The sequence below is a fragment of the Oryctolagus cuniculus genome, chromosome 12 (assembly GCF_964237555.1).
Source record: "Oryctolagus cuniculus chromosome 12, mOryCun1.1, whole genome shotgun sequence".
Taxonomy (NCBI): Eukaryota; Metazoa; Chordata; class Mammalia; order Lagomorpha; family Leporidae; genus Oryctolagus; species Oryctolagus cuniculus.
Window position 1 is genome coordinate 85,058,290 of NC_091443.1, and position 25,610 is coordinate 85,083,899.

General features: G+C 38.6%; 1 protein-coding gene across 5 annotated transcripts in view; it reads right to left on the minus strand.

The window, feature by feature from the left end:
- Nucleotides 1-25,610, minus strand: part of VPS13C (vacuolar protein sorting 13 homolog C) — a 201,835-nt gene that overhangs the window by 174,208 nt on the left and 2,017 nt on the right. For all 5 annotated transcript variants that reach the window (XR_007910408.2, XM_051822342.2, XM_051822343.2 and 2 more), the window contains exons 2-5: nt 12,490-12,533; nt 9,082-9,124; nt 5,439-5,534; nt 3,650-3,751 (exon numbers count right to left, since the gene is read on the minus strand). Coding sequence is in view for 4 of the 5 variants with exons in the window: in XM_051822342.2 (XP_051678302.2) it covers nt 3,650-3,751; nt 5,439-5,534; nt 9,082-9,124; nt 12,490-12,533 (285 nt within the window). In the remaining variant the exon portion in view is untranslated. The remainder of the gene's footprint in view (nt 1-3,649; nt 3,752-5,438; nt 5,535-9,081; nt 9,125-12,489; nt 12,534-25,610) is intronic.

Genomic DNA, 25,610 nt, shown 5'->3' on the forward strand with positions numbered 1-25,610 from the left:
ACAGTGACATCATTTTCCCTCTTTCAACAAATAAAATTTCATTTTTAGAATATTAAAAATTTTTAATAATTAACAAAAATTTCAAATTAAGAAGGAAGGCAAAATCAATGTGGGCTAACATTTCAATGAAACCTTTGATTAATTGTCAAACACAGTAAAAATTTTCCAGTTTGGTTTTCTTTTTGCCTATTTTGCCCACTTTAAGACTAAAAATATTACTGTGATATTTTACACTAATTTTAGAGTCAGTTAAAATGATCTCATCTTGAGTGCAATCTGTTCCTAATCTTCTATACCCATTTTTGTTAATGAAGGTTAGATAGCACCATCTTCTGTTTCCCTCTTAGCATAGACACCAATGCAAGTTTACCTGAATTCACAGCTTGGATCATGTTACTTCCCAGATTTTCAAAGACAAGAAAACTTGGTGATTCCTCACTATTGCATAGGGTTCAGAGTATGGATCCAGAGCCAGACTGGATTCAAATTCCAGCTACACTATTTTCTACTTGTGTGAACTAGAACAAGTTATTTAATTCTCACTGTTCTCAACTGTAAAATGGGAACAGTGACAGTATCAGAGGAGTGGGACTATTAAAGGAGTTAACTCACATAAAGCACTTTGAGGAACGACTGGCAAACAGTAAAAGTTCAAAAGATGTCAATTGCTATCACTGCCATTATCATTACCATCATTAGAGCATCCAAATCTCTTAAAATTGGCCTATACTTAGCTTTCCAGCCTTATATCCAACTACTCTCTATCAAATTCCCTAGTTGTTAATTGTTTCCCAAAGACTGTCTATATTTTTCCAGGGTCACTGTCCCCTGTGCCTGGAATGCACTCTTTTCTTCTGGTATACCCATCTCTGAGACCTCCTTGAAACATATACCTTCAGTGCCTGCCCCCATCTCTTTGGTTGAACTTGTGTTCATTCTGCACCTCCTCAACGGGAAGCAACACTTTCTCTGCTTAGTATTATGCAAATATTTTATTGTGCCTATTAAAATATGAGGTCTTGAACAATAGGGTCCAGAGATTTTCTAATCTTTGTGTTTCCAACAATGTTAAGACTGGCAACAAACTTCTGAAATGCACCTGGAAGCTACAGACATTGCCTTCAAAACTCTAATTATTAACCTAGCACTCTGTCTCCACACAAATCAAACGAGTGTAGAAGTAAAATACAAAGATATTCATACGTGAGAGAATTTTCATAATTATATACAGTCCTTCTTTTCTTAAAAGTGGCTACATGTGCTTCAGCAAAACAAAGGAGTGAACTAAGAAAAAAAGAATTAAACACAGAAAAGCTACAAAGACCAGCCTCAGGATGACATTTGTGTAGCAGGCACAAAAGCTATCTGTTCAAAGGTAGAGCTCCAAGAAAAAGGGGGCAGGGAGAGCACCAACAGATGTGAACAACTAGAAAATAATATTCATACTCATTTAATACACTTCATGCAGCTTACCCAGAAGAATAAAGAAATATAAAAAGAAGCACTTACACACTCAAGAAAAGCAAAAAATTGTAAAAAAAAAAAAAAAAAAAAAAAAAAAAACACAACCTTAGTAAATCTTTGGCCTATGCAAGGAACAATAATTATACTGTCACAATAACATAAATGTTGTACAATACTTGGCCAAAAATTATATATGCATATTATAACAAAATGAGGAGGGGTGAATTTAGGGTGAAAAGAAACAGAATTAGAATAAGCAATTTATTTAAAAATTAAAGATGTATAGCCTTTAAAAAAAAGAATTTTTCTTTCATTTTTATTACCTACTGCTTTAGCTGAATTACCTCTTACCCTTACTTAAGTCTCTATACATGTACAATGGTGTTTTTGTGCTTTTAAAATCAAGAAATAAAAGAAAATTAGTAAGTCTGATAATAAAATATGATTATAAAATAATAACTAACTTAATAATCATAGAATGTGAAGCATCTAAAAGCCAGGGTTCTCTTTTATCATTCACATGAACATTATATGAAGATAGAACTAATATCCACAGAGACTAAAGGAATATTTACATAAACTCAAGACTATCAAACGTATGTTTAAATAGTTAAGAAAAAATTGCTGGGGGTAAAGACAATGCCTGAAGCGCCGGCATCCCATATGGGCGCTGGTTCTAGTCCCAGCTGCTCCTCTTCCCATCCAGCTCTCTGCTATGGCCTGGGAAAGCAGTGGAAGATGGCCCAAGTCCTTGGGCCCCTGCACCCGTGTGGGAGACCCAGAAGCTGCTCCTGGCTTCGAACTGGTACAGCTCCGGCAACTGCGGCCAACTGGGGAGTAAACCAGCGAATGGAAGACCGATTCTCTCTCTCTCTCTCTCTCTCTCTCTCTCTTTCTCTCTGCCTCTCCTTCTCTGTGTAACTCAAATAAATAATTCTTAAAAAAATGCATATGGAAGATTATCAATTTATCAAACTGACAACTACCAAAAGAGATAAAAATTGTCCCAAAACCATTCTCAGCTTGCTTTGACAGAAAAAAAGTGATACAACAACATTATTTTCCTACAAATATAATCAACCTTAGCAGAAAGAAAAAATATGCTCAAGTGTGCAGAGAAAGGGAAAAAAAGTTTAAGCTTTTAAAAAATGTCTCCCTTTATGGCACCCTCTGATTTTAATTAGTTCAGGAGTAGTTTGATAACTTTACGTGAAACAATTAATACTTCTGCATAAGAAAAATACTTGAGACAAAAAGAATCAGAATCAGTGGTAAAGCACTTTAATAAGTAAACAATTCTTAAGATAGATGATAGATTTCTTACTAATTTAATTAAATGTCAGCAGCCTAAGTTTAAAAAAAGAAATCTTGTTATGTCTAAATATAATTTATGTCATTTCTAACTCAACAATCACCTTATCCTGTAAGAAAGGTCACCTTCCTTCATCATAGAAATATGTACACCTGCCAATAAAAGACCAAAAAAGATATAAAATGCTAATAACTCTTATACCCCAATCAGCAACTGGAGTACGATTTGACATTTAAAAAGAGAAATAAACAGAATGCTTAGAAATGTCCTTCAACTCATCACTGCACAAGCTATTCTTTTTCATATTATCCTTGTGCTTGCTCCATAAATCAAAATTTAAGATAATTAAATCATATTTATTTTCATATAAAAACAAAAATTAAAACAAATCAAAATGCTAAACCACTGAAATGTGCAGAATCAAGTCTTTTTAAAATATTCTATACAATAAAAGGAGAGAGAGCTAGGACTAGGAGTACAGTAGTACTTCTTCTAGACATCAGCTCACAATAGTAATATGCTTAACTTCAGAGATGCACACACAACAGACTGTAAAACTGTGGCAAAAACACACATGTCTGCAGTAACTCATAAAATCCGGAAAGTCTCTGGAAGTAGCATAGTAAAAATGGCTGGTTAAGAAGAATGTGAAGTACCTTACTGGCAGTAAGATAAAACATCAGAAAAAAGCAATTATTCCTAAATAGGAGTTACCAGAATATTTACAAACAGTATTTTGAGATATCATTTTTACAGAAGATTCTTTCCTTGGAAGTACAATTTATGGAGGCCTATGAAAACATACTATAAAAGACATTAAGTGTACCTGCAATATAGGTCTATCTAAATTTCTATAAAATACAAACACTGTACCTTTCTCTGCTGCTTTCTGAAGGGCCTCTTCAATTCGGGAAAGTTCTTTCTGTTTAATATCCTGCAAGGATTTTTCCTCCTTTTCAGCATCATATTTAATACCTGAAAAGTGTTAACCCACAAAAAAAAAAAAAAAAAACACTCAGAATTAGTAAATAAACACACAGGCAAAGTTAAGCTTCATTATGACTGGGTGCATTTAATATAGGTAAGTTTGTATGAGCTTAAAAATATTTTTAGATTCTTTATATTATTAATTTTTAAAAAATTTAGTCAAGTGATTCCTATGGATTTATAAAACTTAGATCATAAAGGAAGGAAGGAGAGAAAGAAGGCGAGGGAAAGGGGAGGGAGGAGCATAGACAGGTAAGAGGAAGACACTGAAGAAAGGTAGAGGAAAAATCAGAGTATTGCCAGCTATTATCTCTAAGTGGAAATTGTAACTTCAAAAAAATTAACATCCAATAACATCTGGCATCAATGTAGACTGATAAGAAGACTTTCAGAAAGTAACTCAGGAATATGTATCAACAATCATAAAATAATACAGATGTGCATATGTGTATATATATGTACATGTATATGTATGTACATATATATACATGTCATTTCACAGTAATCTCACTTCTGCAGAAATAATGCAAAAGAATAAAAACAATTTATAACAGGGGAGGTTGTAGTATTCACTATAATAGCAAAACACTGTAGGCAGGCCACCATGGACTGTCACACAGCTTTTCAAAATTGCCACAATCACCGTAAGAATTGTGAAACGTACCCAAAATACATGTATTAAGCGAAAAAGCAAAGTCAACGTTGTATATTTAATGTGATACCTACTACTTAAAATCAAGTATGTACATGGAAAGACTTGGTAGGCAAAACATAAAAATAAAAGTTGCATTTGTATTATGATTGAGAAATTGTAAGTAATATTCCCTTAAACATCTATACTTTTCTTAACATTATATTTTCTTTATAATGAAAAAAATCTAAAGATATTAAACCACTAGTTTAAGACATCCATTAAAAATCAAAATACTATAATTTCTAAGTCAAAAAATTAAGTAGTTTACATCATTGTTGAGAAAACATTGTCCCAAATCAGAAGCAACACAATCCAATCTTGGGGCCAGCACTGTGACACACAGGGTTAAGTAACCACTTGCATCCCATACTGGAGCACCAGTTCAATTTCTGGCTTCCAATCCAGCTTCCTGCTAATGTGCCTGAGAAAGCAGTGAAGATGGCTCACGTGCTGGGGCCCCTGCATCCACATGGGAGACCCAACCAGAGTTCCAGGTTCCTAGCTTCATCTTGGCCCAGCCCACGCTGTTGTGGGCATTTGGGAAGTGAGCTGACATATGAGAGAACTCTATCCATCTCTTTCTATCACTGTGTGTTTCAAATAAATAAGTAAAGCTTTAAAAAAAAAAAAACAAACAGGAAAATCCAATCTTGAAATATTTTTTAAAATTTCATGTAATTCTCCAACAATAAATCTGCCTTTCAATTAAACGGGAAGCCTTAGATGCAAAATAATTACTCTTAGAAAACAGAATAAATTTTAAACCGATTGAATGTATTTGTTCCAACAATAATGTAAAAATATTTTATATACCAATGTGGCAATATATATGTGCATACATCTGCAAATGTACGTAAGAAGCCTACATGTTATAATTTAGTTTACTGAAATTACCTTCAATCTTCTGTTAAAATAATTAACCCAGTAACAATTTAATTTCACTATGGTGTCACTGAATGGTTACCACGTAAAGAAACATACTTGCTCCAGGGACGACAAGCAGGTATAATCCTTCTAGGGTTGCAACAACTGCTTCTCCGTAAAGGTTTTTCCAGGGAATCTTCAAAGTTAATTTATCTAAAGAAACATAATTTCAACCTTTATTTGATTTCTCAAGAAGACATAAATTTCTTGCTCCCCATTAAGAGAAAAAGTATAACAAAACTCTTTCTGGACATAGTACATATATCACTCAGATAAAACTTAAAAAAAAAATACCATCACTAAAGCTCATAAAAATACTTTCCACATAATATTACTGTAAGTATTCAGATTGTGCTTTATAGTTTTCAAACTTTTTGATAACTATAACTCATTTAATATTTCAAAACTACATGATGAATGAGGTAGGTATCAACTTTGATAAAAAGGACACTCAGTCCCAGTGAGGTTAAACTAACTGCTTCTCTACCCAGTCATCGGTGTGGCTGCTGGAACCAGAACTCAGCACATGACATCTGAATGCTGCACTTGCTCTTCTGCCCACACCAACAACTGAATCTCCAGTGATGAACTGTGAAACAATGCCTGTGCACGACTCCTGGAACTGAAGCAGCGACACCGAGGAGGGTCCCAAAGGAACAACTTCCATAGTATGCCAAACTGGCCCAGCCACACCAGGATGGCTCTAAGGCAATGTGTATGAATAGTTTTATGAATAGTGTTACAAGTTACACGCAACTCAGACCAGTTACAGTCCAAATATTTGCTTATAAATCACTTGGAAAGCACAACACATTTTCTTGGAAACAATGTATTAATGTCAGTTCATTCAGAAATGAAAACTCAAACACTTTCACTCATAATGTAGATGAACTATGGCACTAATATTACCAAGCTGTCTGGGACTTTCTAAGGAAAAGGTTGTCAGGCAGAAGAGAGAAGACAGCTATATTTTGAAATGGACAAAATCAACTTTAATATCTTCCCATATTTCTTTCTTTATCTTTTTCCTAATCTCTGGTATTCCCTATTTCTAAATTGCCAAGGAGCAAATGCCCCAGTTGGCCTCAAGAGTTTTACAATCATTCTGTCCAGACTTTCCTAGCCCTGGAACTTCCCACGTACCAAAATAAAATCCCTTCATCATAATTTAGAATAGTAACGCTACAAAAACTTTAGTTCCCCTCAGTATTGCTAATCAAAACTATTAAAAGAAAAAAGTGATTCAACAAAGTCATGCTAATACACGAATAAATGTGACAACTCCTAAATACAATGGTATTTTTAAATGAAAAGACAGAGTCCAATGAACTGATAAACAATACAACAAGCTGAAGAGGAAATAGGACAATGCAATCTAAGGAAGGACATTCTGGGTCACCTGATAGCCATGTAAAGGTCTTAAGAGTCTAGTCCCCAGGTTAAAACATCAAATTATTTCACCACTAAAAATTTCATTTCTCATTGGCTTGTAAACATGCTGAGTTTCTTAAATGGCTCCCAGGTCAGGGGAGTCTAGAGGTAAAATCGGTATACTTCTAGGTCAACTTCCATAAATGAAAATTTTACAGGGCATACCACCTATATTTATAATGAGTGCTATTCATAATTTTCTCAGTATCAGCTAACAAAATTTATTTGATGTCTTTCTTGATGAGTATAATACAGGAAAAAAATGAGAAATGTCCTCTTAACACCGGTTCGAGTCCCGGCTGCCCCACTTCCGACCCAGCTCTCTGCTATGGCCTGGGAAAGCAGCAGAGGATGGCCCAAGTCCTTGGGACCCTGCACCTGAGTGGGAGACCCAGAAGAAACTTTTGGCTCCTGGCTTCGGATTGGCGCAGCTCCAGCTGTTGCACCCAATTGGGGAGTGAACCATCGGATGGAAGACCTCTCTCTCTCTCTCTCTCCCTGCGTCTCCTCTCTCTGTGTAACTCTTTCAAATAAATAAATAAATCTTAAAAAAAGAAAAAGAAATGTCCATTTAAGCACACAGAAGAAAGGATTCTGTTTCCTAAACCTTTTCTTCTCTCTATCTATCCTAATTCATTATCCCCTGCTCCACCCCTCCTCCTCCATCAAAGCATCCTAGAATTTAGTGATTATATTATTATCTCCTTTTGTAGATCATAAAATGTTTAAAATTTTAAATAAAGGATAACCCATGTACATCTACGAAAATGTCCAGCTCTTGGAAAATCAAATCATGCTTGTACTTACTTAGATCCACTGACTCTACAGGTAGGTATGGTTTTTAAGGTAAGCAGAAATCTAATAACTAATATAAATCCTCCATAAACCAGGAAAAGGATAAACATAAAGAAAATACACTTTGCATCCCTATACGTAATGAGCCTCTCATAACTCAATGAGTAATCCTGGAAGCTTTAAACTCCTAGGATACTTTAAAAATCAAAAGAATAAATTCTGAACCATTAGAAAACTTCCTTCCAAATATAAACCTAGGTGCAAGAATATAACAAATAATGCAAATTTCCTTTAATTAACTACAACTCATCCGATATCCTGGAAATACAACATCAATTTATGTCCTAATTGTAGATCTCTATAACTTCCCTAAAGACAAAGATAACATATTCACCCCTGCCACTCCCACAGCTACCAACACAGTCTCACACACAGCATGTGCACATAAATACTTCAAAGTTTGTAAAAGAATGAAATAATGGCTGCAACTTCTGCACTCTAGGATTTCAATTAACCCTGTAAAGCCAAAACAATACTTCCAGAACAGTGTTAAACATCATCAACACACTCAGAACTACTCAGCAAACAAGAGAGAGCTCACTCCCCAGAGCTGCTTTCAGTCTGAGGGAATGTCTCCTGTTTCAAGGGACAGAGACATGAAAATGTTTCTTTACATTAAAAGGACATGTAGATGAGTATGTGATGTTACATGAACCCCAGCAGATGTAACTGTGGTGAAACACAGAACAGTAGATGAAGAAGGCAAGTGACATGGTGAGATAGCAGGGTGACAGGGGTGAGAGGAAGGCTGTCACACAAGTGAAAACTCTTAAAGGAAGTGCAAGCTATCTGGGGTATAATTTATACTTAAGCAACAACAAAGTAAAAGTTAGCATGGACTAGTTGTAAGGACTCTGTGGATTAAATCTGCCATAAAACAATTTCTTTAACAAACACATATGCTTGGTTGTACATGGTCTTAGTACAAGAGTTTGGCTGCAAGAACAAAAGGACTTCATACTTACCCAGAAATATCCTCCATTAGCATACTGCTGCATAGTTTGGCAAGTAAAAATGGTTAAACAAAGCATGAGGGGAAAAGCTACATTTTAAACTTTATTTATTAGAGCTTGCAAATTACACAGTTTCACATATTAAAGAAATACTATATTTGCATATCAGTTCTGAAATTAAGGATATATTTTATAGAACCAAAGCCTCAAGCACATAACTGTGGTTAAATGTCATTCAATTTTAGAGGGAAATTTTCTACTTTCCTGTCAAAAAAACAAATTATGTACATATCATATAATATACATTAAACTTACAAGTCCACAAGAGCTAATTAATGTAAGAGCCAAAAATCTTTCATACTTTCGCCAACCTAAAAAAGCTTTCTTTAGTTTAAATTGCACAGGCAAAACAAAAAGCTAAAAGGACCAAGAACAATTCAAATGAAGAGTGAGATACTCACCAATCTGGCCAGCCTTGACTTTAAAAGGAACATCCAATTCACTCTTCAGAAGGAAAAAAAATTTAAAAGAAACACTAAATGATTAAACCCTCCAAAAGATCACTTTTGTATAATCATTCAAATACACTCATCTTTAATGAAAAACAAAAAATAAATTTTCTACGTTGGACTAACTCATTAATGATGTCTTTTGGCAAATAAAAGAGCTTTTATTAACTTAAACTTTGACATTGCAAAAAGTCACAAAAAAAGAAAATTAATAGGAAAAAATAAAAAGTATATACAAAGAAGCTATTTAATAAGCCAAGTAATGGAAACTCAGTTAAGTTACAGATGTACACTGCTTATCTAAAATACTAAAATAGGAAAAGGAATATTTTCATACAAATTAGTTGAAAACTAATAATTATTTCACACAAATTAGTTGAAAACTGATAATTTTCTCTCAAATATTTTCTAAATGAATAATTCATAAGAAAAGGTATTCCCAATATATTATTTATCAAATTAGCACTTCCTTTAAATGCATTATAGGCAAGTATTAATAAATGATAAATGTTCACTTATCTAGATCCTAAACCACTAAAAGTTCAGGTAGCTTTTTATTCATAGAGTACTAAACAAGCAAAATTCATAATGATCACGTAATTCTTTAGAATACTGAAAATTAAATCAGAAGGTACAGACTTTCTGCTGTACCATGGAAACGTGGCTACTGCAACACAGTGCTTCAAGTAACTAGTATAAGAATCAATTTGACAGATTATCTCATTACTTGGGCACTGTAGTTGAAGCAGAATTGAACAAAATACTAACAGTTTTTACCCCCAAAAAAAAAGTCTTTTTAAGGCACCACTTGGGAAGCCTGCACCCCATATTGACGGGCCGCGGTTCAAGTACCAGTTCTGCTTCTGATTCCAACTTCCTGCTGATGAAGCTGGGAGGCAGTAGATGATGGTCCAAATACATAGGTCCCTGTCACCCATGTGGGAGATCCGGTCTGAATTACAGGCTTCAATCTGCCACAGCCAGGCGGGCATCTAGAAAGTGAGCCCACAGACACACTGTATCTTCCTGCTTGTGTGTGTGTCTGTGTGTGTGTGTCTGTGTGTGTGTCTTCTCCCACTACCCCTTCAAACAAATAAAATAAACACGTAAAGAGTCTTTTTAGACTAAAAAATAAGATCTACACTGGCAGTAAGAAAACAGCTCTCCTTTCCTGGGAAAGATAAATTCAAGAAAATTCACATTGTACAGGATATAAACTGTAAACTACACAATTCTCACACAGCCATTTCAATCCTCCTAAAATGATTTTCACACCAAATAAGTATGAAGAATCCACATCAAAAGTAAAACCTCACCATCTTAGTTAAAGGGGGGAAAGGAGGCCAGTTTGAATTAATGGAGAATATAAATTATAAAATATTTTATGATATTTAATTACAACCAAAATTCATATAAGGCTATCATAAATTCAAATATGTTCTAAGCATGTTAGCTATATATCCTGTCACCACATTCTATTTATACTTTTCTTCTTTATTTTTTTTAAAGATTCATTTGAAAGACAGAGTAACAGAGAGAGTGGTCTTCCATCTGCTGGTTCACTCCCCAGATGGCCTCAAAGGCCAGAGCTGCGCCAATCTGAAGCCAGGAGCATCTTCCAGGTCTCCCACGCGGTGCAGGGGCCCAAGGACTGGGGCCATCTTCTACTGCTTTCCGGGCTATAGCAGAGAGCTGGATCAGAAGTGGAACAGCCGGGACTAGAACCAGCACCCATATGGGATGCTGGCGCTTCAGGCCAGGGCTTTAACCCACTGCGCCAATGCGCCGGCCCGTATATTTTTCTTCTTATATTTTCATACATAAAAATGGGCTTTATTCCAATCTCCAGCAATAAAATCTAAATAAATAATAAATAATAAATAAATCTAAATAAATTCTAAATACGTGGATGGGGTTGGCCGTGGCACAGCAGGTTAAGCCTCTGGCTGCAAAGCCAACATCCCATGTGAGTGCATTTGCGTCCCAGCTGCTCCACTTCCAATTCAGCTCCCTGCTACTGCACCTGGGAAGGCAGCAGAAGATGGCACTTAGGGGCTGGTGCTGTTGCACAGCGGGTTAAAGACCTGTCCTGAAGTACCGGCATCCCATATGGGCGCCAGTCCAAGCCCAGCTGGTCCACTTCTAATCCAGCTCTCTGCTATGACCTGGGAAAGCAGTATAGGATGGCCCAAGTCCTTGGGCTCCTGCACCTGTGTGGGAGACCCAGAAGAAGCTCCTGGCTTCGGATCAGCACAGCTCCAGCCATTGTGGCAATTGGGGAGTAAACCATCGGATGGAAGACTTCTCTCTCTCTTTCTCTGCCTCTCCTTCTCTCTGTGTGTAACTCTGACTTTTCAAATAAATAAATAAATCTTAAAAAAAAAAAAAAAAAGAAGATGATGATGATGATAGCACTTGGAGACCTGGAAGGAGTTCCAGGTTCCTGGCTTCTGCCTGGACCACACCTAGCCATTGTGGACATTTGGGGAGTGAACCAGCAGATGTATGATCTCTCTCTGTCTCTCCCTCTAACTCTGCCCTTCATGAAACAAATAAACCTTTTTTTAAATAAATATGTGGATAAAACTTTAAAAGTTGGAGCAAGCTATATAAAGAAAGGAAAAGAAAATTTAAATATTTTGAGCACATACTATATGACAGGCTCTGCTTCTCATCCTATTCAAACCACAGACACAGATAACATATTGTTTCATAATTAACTTTACTTCAAAAATGATTAAACTAATGCTCAAAGAAATTACCAAACTAGAAATTAGAAACATGAAATATTAAAGAATAAACACACTTAAGTGATTTCGTAACTCAAATTTAGCCCAACACACTAAATATAAACCTAACAGGGAGGTGGAGGGAGTGTATTGTTTTGTTTTTAGTTCAAGAATAAATGACACAAATCACTTTCTGGAATAAGAGTTGATAACATTCTACTTTAGCTCTTGATATTACCATAGTATTATAAAGTTAGACTGCTAATATATCATTTCTTAAAAATATAGTTATTCTTTAGGTAAACTGTTAAACATCAAGCCCTTATTTACTTGAAAAAGATGTGAAGATTACTCAAAAAAAAAAGCATTTCTGTGAGAAAAACATCAGCTATAAAGCTGGACAAATTAGGTCAAAAAAAACTACCACCATTTTCCAAAGTATACTATTTTGATGATTACAGGAAAAATCTACATCTTTAATCTCAAGATTTTCCAAGGACAAGTCGTTAAAAAAGCAATCCATTTTGGAGTGACTCAATTTCTTTATCTGGTACCTGGTACCAGATGCTGAGTAACCACGCGTTTCTAGGAGTTGACCAAATTAACTGAGTTATTAGCATAGTTAACTTACCAGAGCATTTTCTTTTATCTGCAGATTATCTAAAGCCACATTTCCTTTACAAAAGAAAAAGGGGGAAATATAACATTAATACACCAGTTATTAGCATCACTTGTCATAATCAGAAACCAAACACAAACATATTGTGCTAATTCTAAGAATACAATGCAGAACAAGCACTCTTGAAGAACTTTGGAGGCTATTGGCCAAGACAGCTGAAGTACCTGGGCAACAATTATTACTTATGGTATACTCAGGTTAGTCCAATGTGAAAGAAATTCCCACATATTTAAACTGGCTAACGTTTAGATACACAATGAGGAAGAATTGGGAGCCTTTTACTGAAGAACTTTAACACCAACAAACCCCAAATTTTTAAAAATTAAGGCAAAATCTCAGCAGAAGGACATAGACAAACATGAGGACAGACAGAGCAATCACGACTAACTCAAGACTCCTCCCTTAATTATGGCATCAATGAACATTTTCTTTAGGAACACAGGGTTAGTCTTTTATGGCTACAAACATCCCACCTTCCCCATGATTACTGCTTATGGTTTTAAAGTCTTTACTTAGTACAGCTTTCCTGAAACCTAGTCAGATGATGTACAAACTAAAGTCATGGCGTAGCTATTACATACCACAAATTAAAACATTATATCTATATTTGGTGACATGCTACTTAGACACCCGTACTAATACATTAACTTCAGCAACATGCTTTCATTTCACTTGGGTTAATAAAAACAGTTTCAAATTAAACACAGGCATACATGTGCTATAATTACCTGTGACTTTTTCTTTTTAATACTATAGTACCTATAGTCTCTATTAACATTTTTCAATCAAATAACTTTGTCTTCATGGTATTTAGCAGTAAATTTGAAGTGTATTTAATTTTATTATGCCTTTTTAAGAGATCTGAATTTCCTTAGACCTCAAATTTATTCAAACAAACATCTATTAAAAATGCTCAACATCTCTACACATCAGGGAAATGCACATCAAAACCACAACGAGATAACACCTCATCCCTGTCAGAACAGCTAATATCCAAAACACAGAGAGTAACGTATGTTGGCAAGGATGTGAGAAAGTGAATCGGCCAGCGCTGCGGCTCACTAGGCTAATCCCCTGCCTGCGGTGCCGGCACTCCGGGTTCTAGTCCCAGTTGGGGCGCCGGTTCTGTCCCGGTTGCTCCTCTTCCACTCCAGCTCTCTGCTGTGGCCCAGGAAGGCAGTGGAGGATGGCCCAAGTGCTTGCGCCCTGCACCCACATGGGAGACCACGAGCTGGCCACAGCAGCCTTTTGGGGGGTGAACCAACGGAAGGAAGACCTTTCTTTCAGTCTCTCTCACTGTCTAACTCTACCTGTCAAAAAAAATAATAAAAAAAATTAAAAATAAAAAAAGAAAGGGAATCATTTATACACTTTTGGGAGGAATGTAATTTAGTCCAGCCACTGAGGAAAACAGCACTGAGATTTCTTCAAAACCTAGAAATGGACTTGCCATATGATCCAGCAATTCCCCTACAGAGTATATACTCAAAAGACACAAACATGTTGTATCAAAAAAATACCTGCACCAACATGTTTATAGCAGCACTGTTTTCAATAGGCAGAATACAGAATCAACCAAAGTGTCCATAATCAGATGAATGAATAAAGAAAATGTGGTGTGTGTGTATGTGTGCATATTATTCAGCTATTAAAAAAAAATACTTTAGTATTTGCAACAAAATGGATACAACTGAAGGACATCACCACGAGTGAAATAAGCCAGACACAGAAAGACAAATACCACAAGTTCTCCATTATACCTGGGAGCTAAAATTAAAAAAAAAAAAAAAAAAAAAGGAAGAAATGCCTGTGTGTATCAGTAATGTTGCAAATATACTTTGTCCAACCAATGATTAACAGTGTTATCCTACTATAGTTTTAATGGTCTGTGATTTCTTTAACATTTACTGCATATGAGTGAAATGGGCATCTATTTGATTACTAACAGCCCTTGCTTATAATCCCAATGAACCAGGGTCTTTTTACTTTTTACTTGTATTCTTCATGTGGTGGAGCTTTAAGCCCTTGACTGTAATGTAAATAAAACATATAATCTCAAAAACAGAAAAAAGGGGAAGGGAGGGGAGTGAGGGAAGCAGCAGCTACCATATTCTTAGAACTGTATCTCTGAACTACATTGAACCGGTCCTCTTTGTAGTAATAAACATTAACATAAAAAATATATATATCAGATGGTTTAAAAAAAAAAGCACTACTATGTGTAGGGTGCTGTAAAGAAAATGATGACTAGAACAATATCCCTACTCCTGAGGTGCTCACAGCCTACCAACAGACTCCGCTCCAAAAATTTCAGAAACATTGTTTTGGCATTCCATCAGAAGAGTGCACAAAATGCATGGAGGGACCACCTAATTCTGTCAAGGGCTAGGCTGGAAGGCTGAAGACATATTTACTGGGTGGGTAAGAACAGAGCAAACACATGAGTAAGACGCATTTTAGAAAACAGTGAGGGCTGCTGTATCTGGAGGGTGTGAGCAAAGAATTAGGCGATAAGGTCAGAAAGGTAGGCAGAGCCAGATTTAGAAAGTGCAAACCGGGCACAACTGAAAGATGAAACATGTACAAGAGAAAGGACAACATTCCGGAAATAGCCATACAGCTGTGAGGATACTGCAATATTGGTTGTAAGGAAGAGTGAGGACAAAGGAGAGGGAAGTAGGGACCTAAAGATCTAAATGCCCAGTGAGAAGACTAAGTCATAATATACATACCCTGTAGATGAATGCTGTAAAAAATGTAGAAGGGCTTGGGAAAACATTCACAGAATGTTGTTTTCTAAAAAGGTAAAAGAATGCCCAGATTGAGATAATGTTAAAAATATATGTGCAGGGGCTGGCGCTGTAGCGTAGCGGGTAAGACCACCACCTGCAGCGCCAGCATCCCATATGGGCACCGGTTTGAGCCCTGGCTGCTCCACTTCCGATCCAGCTCTCTGCTATGGCCTGGGAAAGCAGTAGAAGATGGCCCAAGTCCTTGGGCCCCTGCACCCACAGGGGAGACCGGAAGAAGCTCCTGGATCCTGACTTCGGATCAGCTCAGCTCCGGCGTGAACCAGCAGATGGAAAACCTCTCTCTCTCTGTTTCTACTTCTCCCTGTAACTCTGTCTCTCAAATAAATAAAATGAATCTTTAAAATATATATATATATATGCACACATACACACACACACACACGAAACAAATTAAGACAAGAAACCCTAATGCTAATTTTTACATAATAAAGTTCATTTTCTTTGAATAGGTAATTTTCTTATTTTCTACATTGTTCAAATTTGAAACTCTTGAAAACTGCATTTAAAGGAAAAAGGAGTTAAGAAACCTCACAAATGGGAAGAAAATACTATAGAATTATATTAGGAAGGAATTATATTAGGCAGTCAGATAACTTCTATAAAATCCTGAACAGAAATTGAAACCTAAAATGAGGCAGTAACTCCAGGGTGAAAGGGGGAGATCACTGGCAAGTGTTATTTTGGAAGCAGAAGTGACCAGAGCCATCACTGCCCAGACGCTGGGGTAACAGAATAGTCAGGGAAGGCTGACAGGTTTGGCAAATTGAGAAGAAAAAAATCCTTAAGCATAAGTAGAAAAATACTGCTGAGTTTAATTCTGTCACGTACGGAATTATGTGGTTGAAACTGGGAACTCAAGTCGAGGCAACAGAAGTGATGTGCACAGGACCCAGGGCATACCTGAAGCCAGTCAAACAAGCTGAACAAGCTCCAAGACCCACGTGGAAACATCCAAACCTGCTCAGGAGTTCTGCCCATTCCACTCAGCGACACTCAGAAGGCATCTGCATTAGAAATGAAGTTCTAACTTCTGCTACTGTACTAATAAAATGTGTGCAAAAATATAAACATCCTTATAAAAATGGGCTGATTCTACTGAAGTCCCACTGTGGTTCTTTGATGAAGTAACAGGTGATATTTAAGATATGAAATACTGAAAACTATCATTATGAGTAGCATGTTTTTTAAAAAGTATTTTCAGAGGCTGGCACTGTGGCATAACAGGTAAAAGTCACCACCTGTAGTGCTGGCATCCCATATGGGGGCCAAATCGAGTCCCGGCTGCTCCTCTTCCAATCCAGCTATCTGCCTGGCCTGGGACAGCAATAGAAGATGGCCCAAGTGCTTGGGCCCCTACACCCACATAGCAGACCCAGAAGAGGCTCTAGGCCCCTGGCTTCGAATCAGCCCAGCTCCAGCTGTTGTAGCCATTTGGGGAGTGAACCAATGGATGGAAGACCTCTCTCTCTCTCTCTCTCTCTCTCTTTCTCTGCCACTGCTTCTCTGTAACTCTGCCTTTCAAATAAATAAATAAATAAATATTTTTTTAAAAGAAAAGTGTTTTCAGAAAGACTAGCAAAAAAATTACAGGAATTATCATAGGGTGGTAGAATTAAGGATTACTGAGTTATTAATGTTTTATAGTATTTTCTAGATTTTATAATAATCATCACTATGTAAAATTATTATACAAATTACAATAAAGGAAATGGAGGAAATAAAACAAAGGTAAATCTTAATGTCAATATGACCTCAATATTTTTATATATAGTTTTCCCCTAATATCTACTTTACCCACAGAAACAAAACAATCTACTTCCACTACTCAGAGTCTAACACACAAATGCGTATTTCCTCTCCGAAAAACATGAATGTTATCTAACAAACAGTAATAATGTAATTCCATAAATTATTTGCACTGAAGGAGGAGTCACTGGTCCTCACACACACACACACACACACACACACACAAAGGGAGGAATAGCAGCAAATTCCAGATTAACACTGGCAGCAAAGGGGTAAAAGTGCATTCGTTCTCTGAACCAGCAGATGAACACCTCATCTAGGTTCGGCATCAGGCTCTCCACTGAACTGCACACTATTCTGACAGATCTGCATGTAGCAGTTTCATCGTATTTCCTTGATGCCAGGAATTTCATATAAATAAAAAAAAATCTGTAAACTAAATTCAAGTAGATCTCCTTCACGGCCAGTGCTGTGGTGCAACAGGTTAAGCCACCATCTGCAGCGCCAGCATCCCATAAGGGCACTTCCTATCCAGCTCCCTGATAATGCACCTGGGAAAACAGTGGAACATGGCCCAAGTGCTTAGGCTCCTGCACCCATGTGGGAGACCTGGATGAAACTCCTAGCTCCTGGCTTCAGCCTGACCCAGCCTTGGCTGTTGCAGCCATTCAGGGAGTGAAAAAGCGGATAGAAGATCTCTCTCACTCTCTCTCTCCTCAACTCTTTCAAATAAATAAATCTTTAAAAAAAAAAAAAAAGTCGATCTCCCTCTAAAAATCAATCATTTTATATTGATATAGTGAAGAAAAAATTCAGATTTCCTTTTCTGCATCAAGGTAACATAGTAAGTCGACATATGAACAAGTAACTTGACCACTGTAGCAAGACCACCAAAGCTAACATAAAAAAGGCATACGGAAGTTTTTGGAAAAGTGAAGAAAGGGTAAATATTTCTCTTGAATCTTTGAAAAAATTAGGGGGAAGGAGAAAGAAGACCAATTGCATATAGATGAAACTCTTTCAGCAAGGCAGGTATAAAGTCAGTCCCACAACCACACAGGTGTCTCTAATCTAGATCCAAGTCAAAAAGACCCAAGTGAAAGACAAGTAAGGAACTTCAATGTAGAGATCACCCTCTATGCTGGACAGGCTTAAAGGACAAGAGTAAGTAATAATCCGCCTTTTAGCTAAGATCAAGTGTAGCAAAAGGTATGGTCTGTGCATCACAAAAGACCCAATATGATTCTGAGTAACAAAATACCAATATTTTGGATGAGCATCCACCGCTAGAAAGTCACAAATATAGCTTCAAAGTCAATACTGAAGGGTATTTTAAGAAACACCCTAAAAGGTTAAATGTTGAACCAAACTTTAATAATCTTTATAAATGAACTAGAAGCTGGAAATGAAAGCAAATTCACTAAATTAGCAAATGCCACCAAGAATGGAAGTTACATAAACAATAAACAGGAAAAAAATCACTGCCAAATTATTAAAAACAATTTAGCTTGTTTATGAAAATAAATCAAACGAGGGATGAGCGTTTAGTGTAACATTAAGACACAATTTGGGAGCCGGCGCCGTGGCTCAATAGGCTAATCCTCCACCTTGCGGCGCCGGCACACCGGGTTCTAATCCCGGTTGGGGCGCCGGATTCTGTCCCGGTTGCCCCTCTTCCAGGCCAGCCCTCTGCTATGGCCAGGGAGTGCAGTGGAGGATGGCCCAGGTGCTTGGGCCCTGCACCCCATGGGAGACCAGGAAAAAGCACCTGGATCCTGGCTCCTGCCATCGGATCAGTGCGGTGCGCCGGCTGCAGCGGCGGCCATTGGAGGGTGAACCAACGGCAAAGGAAGACCTTTCTCTCTCTGTCTCTCTCTCTGTCCACTCTGCCTATCAAAAAAAAAAAAAAAAGACACAATTTGGGAGGTACACATCCAATACCAGAGTACCTGGGTTCAAGTCCCAGCTCTGGCTCCTGACTCCAGCTTCGTACTAATGCACACCCTGGGAGGCAGTAGTGATGGCGAGTACTTGGGTCCTTGCCACCCACACAGGAGACCCAGACTGAACTCCAGGCTCCTGGCTTCAGCTTAGGCCAGCCCTGAATGCTGCACCCATTTGGAGTGAACCAGCAGAGGAATGATCTGTCACTGTCACTCTCTCTCACTGCCTTCAAATAAATAAAAACATCAAATGATACTATCATAATATGAAGTGAGCCTGTCTAAGAAAGGTTTCTAAAACACTCATAAAGGTCTACTAAGTAAATGTAAAAAATAAAGTGCTGATGTTAAATACCTCTAACCAGAAATAATCTCTGAACTTTCCAAGAAGTCTCAGCTATATTTCCTTACTATACTTACCACTTTTAACTTTACATAACTCCCTAACATTGTTATAAGCAACTCACCAACTGTCCTCACATTAGGTACTCAACAAATACTGACTTAATTGATTGTACTAGGGTGGAAAATACAAGAACATGAACTTTTGTGTTTTATAAAACACTGACAGATCTACATTATTCAGCCCTCACAACTTCCTGAGCAGGGAGCAGAATGTACATATTAAGCAAGAAAACCTGAGGCCTGGAATATATGGCACCCCAGCGAGTGGCAGAGCCAAGACTCAAATCTTCTGAGGTTCAGTGCTGAGTGTAGAAACCCACACCCTCCCAAACAGCAAAGCAAAAATGGTATCGGATTTTAATTCAGAAGGTAAATCTACTTCCCCTTGACGGGGGCGGGGAGAGGGGGGGGCGGACATCAGCATTGAGAGGCTTTTGGTCTTTGCATCTTAAAATAAATAAGGAAAAATCCAGAAACAAAAAGGGCAACTAAAATGAGCACAAGGGCATAAGTAGAAAGTTACAATAGAGTCAAGGAGTTATACCAGAGCATTACCAGAAGGAAGGACAGTGCCAAAAGGGAAAACAGTGACGTAAGAGAGTTGCAAAATGGTCACTTTTATACTTTGTAAAAATCTTTTCTCTCAACCCAAAGGACAGAAATTCCTAAGTTATGTTTCAGAAATAGACCATAGAAATATTTTAAGACCAATCCCTTCTCATTTTATATATAAAGAAACTGAAGTCTAGGTTATACAATTACTCCCTGGCAGTACTAAGAATAGATTTTGTCTCCTGACTCCTTGGTCAGTATTCTTAATATAAAACATAGAGATTAATGATTCAACACAAAATCAATCCACACGCAAAAATGCCATCTCTAATCCCTGAAGCTGCATTTGCATATTGTAAAATAACCAAAAAAGTACAGTCCATGTACTCAGTTTTCAAGATTTCACTTATCTATAAAATGAACACTCATTTATTTGAAAGTAAATCAAAATGTGCAGATACATTCATTTATTTCCTAAAGAATTAAGAAGCTAAAGCAAATGAGCCATTTTTAAAAGCATAAGTCAGCTTATTTTAATGATAGAACTTTCTGTAAACACTGAGGAAAATACTGGAGCACTGCATTTCAGATAAATCTAGCTAAGCATCTCCAAGTAACCAATCTAGTCTTCCCTTAACAGGAGTTCACAGTGATCTTGCCTTGGGAGAGGAAGATGAGAGAGAGAAAGGCGCCAGCAAACTTTCCATTTCCCAAAGGAAAGAGGAAGTCTTAGCAGAGAAAGGGGGAAGGCCCCAGTGTCTCCATCACACTTTCGCCCTGTCAATGCACTTCAGGGCTCTCGTAACAGTGAGCAGTGTGGCACAGCTTCCCAGCGGAATGGTGACCAAAGGAACTACTCCCAGTTCAATCTCTAGAAAAGGGGTGCATTTTAAACTAATGATGCTACTTAAATCTGTAGAAAGATATTTTCAACTTAAGTTGTTAAGCACTGCTTTAATTAATAGTAATTTATTCTCAATCTATTATACAACAGTGCTGCCTAAAGAACTGCTTATTTTGTATGTGACGTAACAAGCTAGTATGAAAACAGACCATCACTATATCAAGTATTGGCTGAGAGGAAAAGACTGAAAAACAGCTCCCTCTACGTTTAGAAATACCTGGGCACTGGCTTATTTTACGTGTAAAGGCAAAAAGAGAACCAAGGGGCCGGCACCGTGGCGCAGTACACTAAGCCTCCACTTGCCACACCAGCATCCCATCTAGGTGCTGGTTTGTGTCCTGGCTGTTCTTCCAATCCAGCTCTGCTTGTGGCCTAGGAAAGCAGCAGAAGATGGCCCAAACCCTCCGGCCCCTGCACCCACGTGGGAGACCTGGAAGAAGCTCCGGGCTCCTGGCTTCATATCAGCTCAGCTCCGGCAGTTGCAGCCATTTGGGGAGTGAACCAGCAGATGGAAGGCCTTTCTCTCTGTCTCTCCTTCTCTAACTCTACTTCTCGAATAAATATATTTTTTTAAATAGGACAAAGAGACTTGTTCTTTTCTGCATTCCAAGGTGCTGCACAGTTACCTATTAAGACCATGTAACATACAAGATCTGGATTCCCAATCTATCAGCTTGAGCCTGGAACTTCAATTATCTTGTATGTCATGACTGTGGCTCTTTACTCACCAATATTAAACAAAGAACAAAAAAGAAAGATAAAAAATATATGACTTTACTGGGCCGGTGCTGTGGCACAGTGGGTAAAGCTGCCACCTGCAGTGCTGGCGTCACATATGGGTGACAATTCGAGTCCCAGCTGCTCCACTTCCAATCCAGCTCTCTGCCTGGGAAAGCGTAGAAAATGGCCTAAGTCCTTGGGCCCCTGCACCCATGTGGGAGACCTGGAAGAAGCTCCTGGATCCTGGCTTCAGATCGGCGCAGCTCCAGCCATTGAGGCCAACTGGGAAGCGAACCAGCAGATGGAAGACCTCTCTCTCTTTCTCTACCTTTCCTTCTCTCCTGTGTACAACGCTGACTTTCAAATAAATAAATCTTTAAAATATACATATATTACTTTGCTATTATGTCTCAATGAGAATACAGATGAAGCAGCAACATCTACCTAACAAAGGAGCTCAGCTGCATTGGCCTTGAGCAAGCCAGAGAACTTTAAAACCATAAGAGATGATCTTGTCTAATCTTTTAACTTACAGATAAGAAATTAACGGTCACGGGTCTGTGGCTTGACCAAAGCCATATAACTAGGCAGTATCAGATAATCAGATCCTCACTCCTTCCCTTCCTTAGGAGGTCCTGCTCCACAGTACAGGCTGAATATCCCTAATCTAAAAATCCAAATTCAGAAATGCTCCAAAACCCAAAACCTTTTGAGCACCAACATGTTGCCACAAACAGCAAATCCCTCGACCTCACATGAGTCACGGTCAACAGGCATACTCGGGTGGGCACCATTGTACAGGAAGTGATTCAACCATTTGCAATGCCCCCACTCCATATCACAGTGCCTGGTTTGAGTCCCAGCTCCTCTGCTTGCATTGAAGGCTCCTCATAATGCATCCTGGAAACAGCAGATTATGGCCCAGCCACCCACGTAGGACACAGGGATGGAATTACAGGCTCTTGGCTTCAGCCTGGCCCAGCACCATCTGTTGCAGGCATTTAGGGAGGGAACCAGTGGATAGCAGATCTTGTTCTCTGTGTCTTTCTCCCTCTCTCATTATTCTGCCTTTCAAATAAATGAATAAATACATTTTTTTTAAAAAATGGGCATACTAAAAATACTGCATTAAATTACCTTCAGCATTTGTATATGAGGTTTTTAAAAAACATAAATGAATTCTGTGTTAAAACTTAGGTCTCATTCCCAAAAACATCTCATTATGCATATGCAAATATTCTAAAAGTTTTAAAAATCTGAAACCCAAAATATTTCTGGCCCCAGGCATTTTGAAAAGGGAAATTCAGTCTGCATCTGGCAGCTGATGGAGAAGTGTCAGGAGGAGGACGGACAATACAGGAAACAGCACAGGCTCAGTCTGGTTTGCAGAGCTACACACTCTGAGGTTCCGATTCCTGGTCTCTACAGCCAAGCACTGCCCCCAGCACATCATGGCCTCTGTGTTTATTCCACCTGTACAATGCAAGTGAGAACAACAGAGTTCTGAGTGGAGGCTTCTCCTGCCCTTCCACAGCAAATCACTGAAAAATCAAACTGACAAAGGTCTGTGATCCAACAATACTACTTAAACCAAATTACAAAAGATACAGCATTTCAACATACCTTCTCAAATGTGTGACTCTCAAAAACAATTACATATTGGACGCCTTGCAAATAGCTGAGGGCTATGCAATTTATCTCCTGCTACCAGTCTCTGGGAGACAAAAACCCAGATAATCCTGCCTGCCTGCGTAGGCAGCACATGTGTACCAGGCACTTTGAGCCTTTCAAAACCTGATGTACAAACTGGCTGGCAGGTAACAGAAGTAGTCTCAGCATAAACTCAAATTCAAAAAGCTTTTTTTGTCCTTTAAGAAATCTGTTTGTAAAATAAGAAATGTTTATATACTTAATGTTAACTCTACACAAAATTGTCACTCTATATACGATATAAAACTCCCAAAGGCTGAAGGTAGAAGAAGCATACTTATGAAAGCAAAATAAAACAAAATAGGCTTTTTTTCCATCATTTTGCAAGGTTTATCATCAGTACTGCATTATTAACAAATATAAAGAATTTTCATATCATTTAAATCATAAATACCATGTTACACATCCTTTCTGCATATTAGGAGATGGAGACTTAAAGAATTAAAATATTTTGGGGCTGGCGCTGTGGCATAGTGGGTAAAGCAGCCGCCTGTAACACCAGCATCCCAAATGGGCACCGGTTCAGGTCCCAGCTGCTCCACTTCCAATCCCGCTCTCTGCTATGGTCTGGGAAAGCAGAAGAAAACGGCCCAAGTCCTTGGGCTCCTGCACCGGTGTGGGAGACCCAGAAGAAGCTCCTGACTCCTGGCTTCGGATCAGTGCAGCTCCGGCCGTTGCAGCCATTTGGCGAGTAAACCTGTGGATGGAAGATCTCTCTCTCTCTGTGCCTCTGCCTCTCTGTAACTCTGCCTTTCAAATAAATAAATAAATCTTTAAAAGAAAAAAAAAAGTAGAAACAGGAAAAAAGATGGCAGCTGTTTTGTTTGTTTTTCTCAGCTCCAACTTAAAGGCACTATCTGGGGGGTGGGTGTTGGGAACAGCAGTTAAGACACTGCGTGGCAGGCAAATGTCCCGTATTAGAGTGCCTAGGTTGGAGTCCCTGCTCTGCTTCCTGCAAATGCACGCCCTGAGAGGCAGCAGGTGATATCCAAGCACTTAGATCCCTGCCACCCAGACAGGAGACCAAGCTGGAGTTCAGGGTTCCTGGCTTCAGCCTGGCACAGCCCAAGCCATTACGGGGATTTGGGGAGCAAACCAGCAATTGGGAAGATCTCTCCCTGTTGCTCTCTCTCCCTTCCTTTCTCCTTCTCCCTCCCTCCACACAGTCATCACTCTGCCTTTCAAATAAATAAATAAAACATTTAAATTTTTTTTAGATTTATTTATTTATTTGAAAGACAGTTACACAGAGGCAGAGGCAGAAAGAAAGAGAGAAGTCTTCCATCCACTGGTTCACTCCCGAGATGGCTGCAATGGCCAGAGTTGGGCTGATCTGAAGCCAGGAGCCAGGAGCTTCTTCTGCGTGGGTGAAGCGGCCCAAGGACTTGTGCCACCTTCTACTGCTTTCCCAGGCCACAGCAGAGAGCCGGATCAGAAGTGGAGCAGTCGGGACTCAAACCGGCACCCACATGAGATGCTGGCACTGCAGGCGGCAGCTTTACCTGCTATGCCATAGTGCCAACCTCTAAATAAAACATTTTAAAAATACAATTAAATAAAGGCAACATTTCTGATTCTTGCCATTTGAATAATTTTTGCCTATTGCAGATTTCATTGCCAGTGCCTATACATGTATGAATGTGTGCATTTTTCAAATCATGTTACAGTATTCTGAATGGTAAGCAACTTCCTGAGATTACCCAAAGATCATGCATTCTTACCAACTTGATAACTTTCAGTCACTTCCTAAGACTTCTCTCTTGGGCCCGGCACTGTGGCTCACTTGGTTAATCCTCCACCTGTGGCGCTGGCATCCCATATGGACGCCAGGTTCTAGTCCTGGTTGTTCCTCTTCCACTCCAGCTCTCTGCTGTGGCCCAGGAGTGCAGTGGAGGATGGCCCAAGTGCTTGGGCCCCTGCACCCGCATGGGAGACCAAGAGGAAGCACCTGGCTCCTGGCTTCAGATAGGCACAGCACCGGCAGTAGCAGCCATTTGTGGGGGTGAACCAGCAGAAGGAAGACCTTTCTCTCTCTCTCTCTTTTTCTCTCTCTCACTGTCTGTAACTCTGTCAAATAAATAAATAAATAAATCTTTAAAAAAAAAAAAGACTTCTCTCTCTCAAGTTATACATTTCATAAGAGCAACATACTCCCTAAGTCCTTTATTTACTCCTTATGATAGTTGGTTCAACACCCAGAAGGCCCCCTCTTAAAGCAGAAGAGTATTCTCCTTAGAGCAGGGTTTCTCAACTAACACTTAAGGCTGAACAATTCTTTGC